Source organism: Bison bison, unplaced genomic scaffold (assembly GCF_000754665.1).
Source record: "Bison bison bison isolate TAMUID 2011002044 unplaced genomic scaffold, Bison_UMD1.0 scf7180017851922, whole genome shotgun sequence".
NCBI classification, from domain to species: domain Eukaryota; kingdom Metazoa; phylum Chordata; class Mammalia; order Artiodactyla; family Bovidae; genus Bison; species Bison bison.
Window position 1 is genome coordinate 17,749 of NW_011482495.1, and position 5,924 is coordinate 23,672.

Consider the following 5,924-nt stretch of genomic DNA (forward strand, 5'->3'; position numbering starts at 1 on the left):
TTCCCAGCAATCTTGATTCCAGCTTGTGTTTCTTCCAGTCCAGCGTTTCTCATGATGTACTCTGCATATGTTAAATAAGCAGGGTGACAATATACAGCCTTGACATGCTCCTTTTCCTATTTGGAACCAGTCTGTTGTTCCATGTCCAGTTCTAACTGTTGCTTCCTGACCTGCATACAGATTTCTCAAGAGGCAGATCAGGTGGTCTGGTATTCCCATCTCTTGAAGAATTTTCCACAGTTTATTGTGATCCACACAGTCAAAGGCTTTGGTATAGTCAATAAAGCAGAGATAGATGTTTTTCTGGAACTCTCTTGCTTTTTCCATGATCCAGTGTTCTTGTTAAAGCAGTTTTATCACTGATTGTATACTAAAGATGTTAGTTTTATTATTTGGTAATGTTTTTAAATTCTGTAATGAACACTTCCAGCAGCATTTGGCCCAAATCCAAACCAAAACCAAAATTACACGTTTAACTGTCTCAATAAAGTTGATGTTTGGGACTCCTCTGGTGGTCCAGTGCTTAAGCATCTGCCCCCTAAGTGGGATCTATTTATGCTTAACTTTTGAAGTAGATCTTGATGCTTCTTCATAATATTTGTGTCTTCTAGTTTTTGAACCAGCAATGATATTTCTACTCCCCGCTGCCCCATGTTGGATGATAAATATTAACAAAGTTGAACAAATACTTTGTGCAGAATACACCCTCATCATCATCTCTTCTTTTTAAAAAAGCTTTATGATTTATTTATTGGTTGTGCTGGGTCTTCATTGCTGCGTGTTGGTTTTTCTCTAGTTTCAGTGGGCTTTCTCTTGTCAAGGAACATGGGCTATAGGGAGTGCAGGCTTCAAGATTGGGGCACCTGGGCTCAGTATTTGTCCGAGGATTGAACCCGTGTTCCCTGCTTGGCAGGCAGATTCTTAACCACTGGATCACCAGAGGAGTCTGATCATCAACTTTCTTGAGACAATTAAATGTGTAGTTTTGGTTTTGAGAAGTTAATACTTAAGAAGAACGTGCCAGGTGATGATTCAGTATGTGAAGCTGCAGGAGGTGTGTTTACACGCCATTGTGATACACACCTTCCATACGGACCAAATGACTCTCCTCAATTAATTTTGCTCATTTTCAATTCTAAGTTTTCTTGTGCTTGTAACTAAAGTGAACTAGTGATAATTAATTGACTCCTTTTGCAAGCCACCAGATAATGTCAGATTAAATCAGTTAGAGGCCTCAATTAGAAACTTTAGTTCCAAATTGGTTTAATTGTTACAGCTCATTCAAAGGACCACAGAAAAGTACTTAGAAGTTTATTCTTCTGTCTAAAATGAAACATCTGATATTGCTAATGCCATTGTAAATTTAGTTGAAAGGTTCAACAATGGAGATCAATGTTGTTTTGAGGGGGTGATAATGCTGATACAAATTTTGATGGAGCACAGCCTAATGGTAAAATCAATGTTTTTTTCATACTTGAAAGCCTGTGGAGCAGATAGGTAGTTGGAACTGGTCGTGATGTGCACAAAATTCATGACTGCATCCAAATAAGTTTCTGTATTCTACCAATCAGAATAGAAACTGTGGTTCTTAAAATTTACAAAGTCTCTCTCTATATATATTTACACACAATCAGTGGAGAAGGAAATGGCAACCCACTTCAGTATTCTCGCCTGAGAAATCCCAAGGACAGAGGAGCCTGGTGAGCTACAGTCCGTGGGGTCACAAAGAGTTAGACATGCCTGAGCAACTTATCACATGTGCACACACACACACAATCAGGGTGTGTGTGTGTGTGTGTGTGTATCTCATCTACAAAACTTTTGTGACAGAAGCTGTTGTTGAATCTAAAAATATATATTAGCATGGCTGTATATATTTTCTCTATTCATTGCCTGCCATCAACTGGGTTTTAGAAATGTCTGAGCCTTTGAAAAGCAACTTTGTAAAGCAACCTCAATGGAGGCCATGTTATGGGCAAAATCAGTTGGAAATATTTAATCAGATTATTTAATGCATGTAGCATGAAAATTCAGCTTTTGAAGTTTTTAAACAAGTTGCAATTATGTGCAACAAAGTTTGCAAAAAGGAAGTAGCTCAGATTTCTCCTTACAAAAGCCTGGGAGGAAATGAACCAATCAAAAGATGAGCCCTCAAACATTTTCATGACCTAACTTGAAAATCATGTTTTGGAAACATCTCAACTTTGATGGACCTCCTGATTTTAGTTGAATAAATTTATATTCCCATCAGAATGGGTTGAAATTGTGAAGGCCTATGATTTTGCAGTATCTACATTTGATGAAACGTTAGAAGGCATCATTTAAGACCTCTGTCTTGTAAAAATATCGAAGAAAGTTGTGCTGAATGGAGGCAGAAATACTGCACATGTGAAAATATTGGAGCTGAAATATTTACACATTTTAATACAAAAAATAGGATTGAGAATATCTTCCACTCAGCAGAATCTGCTCCAAACTTAAAGGTTCATCACCATCTAGACAGGGAGTATCTTCTCAATTAAAATTATTATGGGCTATGGAGAAACAGTGTCAACAATTTCAGATATATTAACGGTAAGACACAGCTTCAAAGAAGACTGCAATTTAATAAAAAGTGTAAAAATAAATAAGATCATGTTGAAAAAAGGCATTTTTTCAGAAAAATTTTAGCATCATGATGTTAAAGACAATGGCTAAGTAGCCAATTAAGATATGCATACATATATCTCAAAAATATTTACTTGTGCCCTTTTAAAATGCTCAAGTAATCAATATAAAAAGTCTAAAAATTTTTTTGCTTTCATGTTCATAGCTATGTGTCATTTTAAAATGTTCTAGAAAATTTTATTTTGAGTAGAATTAGTTGATTGGTCTACCAATATGATAAAATAAAAATATTGGTCCATAAATACACATTTTAAAAATTAATGTAATATTAGTTATTTTTAGTACTCTCTTTCATTTGCAAGGACTTCCTTGGTGGCTCAGCTGGTAAAGAATCCGCCTGTAATGCCGGAGTCCTGGGTTGGATCCCTGGGTGGGAAGATCCCCTGGAGAAGGGAATAGCTACCCACTCCAGTGTTCTGGCCTGGAGAATTCCATGGACTGTATAGTCCATGGGGTCACCAAGAGCCCGACAGGACTGAGCGACTTCCACCTCACGTCACTCTCAAACGTGTCGCAGCCTGAATAATAAAGTATGTGTTCGCCGACCTGCATGAACTGGGCCTTGACTTCTTGTCTCACTGATGTGCTCTACTCAGGCCACGTAGGTGCTCGACTGCGGTGCCCGTGACATCTGCACAGTGTCCTCATTCCCTTAAGTCCTTGCCCAAGCACTCCTTCCCAACCAATATATCGGTGGACGCCATCCCTCCCCCTTTCCTCGTCTCCCTTGTTGTTGTTTGGTCTCTAAGGAGCGTCTGACTCTTTGTGACCCTAGACGATAGCCCCCACCAGGCTCCTCCATCCATGGGATCTCCCAGGCAAGAATACTGGCATGGGTGGCCATTTCCTTCTCCAGGGGAACTTCCTGACCCGGGGATCAAACCTGCATGTCCTGCGTTGGCAGGTGATTCTTTAGCAGTGAACCACCAGGGAAGCCCCTTTCTTATCTCCTACCCATCATTAATGTTTATTATTTTTTTACATATTAATCATATGTCTCTCACCACCGTAATGTAAGGCTCAGGAACAATTTCTATTCTTTTGTTTTGTTTTTTGACTCCTGCATCCCCTAGCCCTCACACCTGACAGGCACTTAATAAATATTTGCTCATGAAATAAACTACGGGTCAGCTACCCTTTAGAGTCACTCCTTATTTTTTCCCGTGTGTTAAATTGAACCGCGTTGTACTCTTCCCCGACTCCGTCCTGTATAGTTCCAGGGGCTTCGCCCTGACTCATGTTGTTTTGTGGTTCTTTTCTGAGAGGGGTGGCGTCCCTGTTTCAGTGCTTTGAGGGCGGGGTGGGTTGGGTGGTCCCTGTATTTGATCACAAGCCAGCTACTGTGCTGAGCATTTGGCCTTTCTCTATGGGACGGCTGCTACTCCTCTGCCTTGTGAAAGATTTGACATATGCTAGTCGTCAGTCCCCTTTAGAAGCTCCAAACATCTTCTAACTCTGGCTGTGGGTAAGTACTAGGATTCTTTTTAAATATATCTTTTATTAAAAAATTTTATTGAAGCGTAGTTGATCTACAATGTTGTGTTACTTCCTGATGTGCAGCAACGGGATTCAGTTATCATCTACACACATGTATGTATGGGGTCGCACAGAGTCGGACACGACTGAAGTTACTTAGCAGCATGTATGTATTATCTATTTCTTTTTCATAGTCTTTGCCATGATGGTTTATCACAGGATACTGAATATAGCTCCCTGTGCTTTACCGCGGGACTTTGTTGTGTATCCAACATGCAAATAATGAGAAATTCATTCTTACTTCTTCTCTGTCACTTGCGTGTCTTAGGTGCAGCTTGTGTATACTACCGAAATCCAGGGACCCAATGTCTACAGGTATTTTTCTTTTTCATTAAATATTTTAAAATGAAGGATACTAGAGAATTGTTGTCAACCTATGTCTGGGCCATCATTTGCTTTCTCAAGTGTTTGTTACTAGCATTCCTATTTCCCGCCCCTCATTCCACGGTCTGTGAGCAGTGGTGGAATTCTGCCCGCTGACACGTGGTGGTTTCTCAGGGAGCCTGGCTTCCAGACGGGTCATCTTCTCATCCGCGCGGGTGGGCGCTGTTGTTTCCTAACCTCCTGACAAAATGTAAACAGCCCGAGTCGCCACAGGTGCTACGACCCAGCTATTCCAGACACCGCGCTTCCGTTCACTAAAGAGAAAACAGCCAAAGAAATGTCAGCAAGACGCTAAACAAAATCAGAGCCAGGATCAGGGCGGAACTAAGACAGTGGTTTCCATGGCAGATTGATGAATACATGTGGTTTTTGTTCTGTTGCTAAGTCGTGTCTGACTCTGCAACGCCATGGACTGCAACACGCCAGGCTCCTCTGTCCTTTACTGTCTCCCAGAGTTTGCTCAAATTCATGTCCATTGAGTCAGTGATGTCATCCAACCATCTCATCTTCTGTCGCCCCCTTCTCTGCCTTCAATCTTTCCCAGCATCAGAGTCTTTTCCAATGAGCCAGCTCCTTGCATCAGGTGGCCAAAGTATTGGCGCTTCAGCTTCAGTAGCAATCCTTCCAATGAATTTTCAGGGTTACTCAACATTTATTTAGCGGTGGAGGGATTTCCTTTTAATAAAAGTTACATATTGCTGCAGATTCTACTTACTAAATGATTTTTTCTGGGCAAGGCAGAGTTTGACGATCTAAAAAATTAAAGGGCCACTGTTTCTGTTCATCAGACAGCATTCTGGGAAAGAAATCAAAGGGTTTAAAATGTAAATGCTAAAGCTTCACACTTGGTGAAGAGAACTACACCACATTAGCGTGGTTTCACAATTGCAACCAGTAACTCACACGTGGCACAAAGATACAAGGAGGGCCTGTGCTCTCTTCTGAAGCCTTGGCACGACTTCCCATCTTAGGGGGCTTTCTGTTCATGTGAGAGTGAAGCCAACTTACTAATACCTATCGCCAGCTTATTCCAGTGCTAGGAAGCTGCCTGCTGGGTGTGCCCCTTAGGCCTTCCCGTCTCTTTCCTTTGTCAAAAGAAAAAAAAAAGCAAAACATTAAGTACGTGGTACACTGTAGCTTCTCACTTAATATTTTTTTATATTGAAGAAACCAAGACTTGAATGGAAACGCTAGTAGACACAGGGATATCTAGTATGAAACCCAGCCCGACCGGCGGCCACTTTGCCGTGTATCTGGCCTCGTGACCCGCTGACGGAGCGGCGTCCTAACTTCCGGGCGCCTTTCCTCTGAGTACAGATCTTTGGGGAGAAGGAAAT

At 41.2% G+C, this 5,924-nt stretch overlaps 1 protein-coding gene across 2 annotated transcripts in view; it reads left to right on the forward strand.

Moving 5' to 3' along the window:
• Nucleotides 1-5,924, forward strand: part of LPXN (leupaxin) — a 41,811-nt gene that overhangs the window by 10,947 nt on the left and 24,940 nt on the right. The window contains exon 3 of one of the 2 annotated variants that reach the window (XM_010851869.1): nt 4,472-4,518. The exons of the other annotated variant lie outside the window; for it this stretch is intronic. Within the exon in view, the coding sequence (XP_010850171.1) occupies nt 4,472-4,518 (47 nt within the window). The remainder of the gene's footprint in view (nt 1-4,471; nt 4,519-5,924) is intronic. 2 annotated transcript variants of the gene reach the window in all.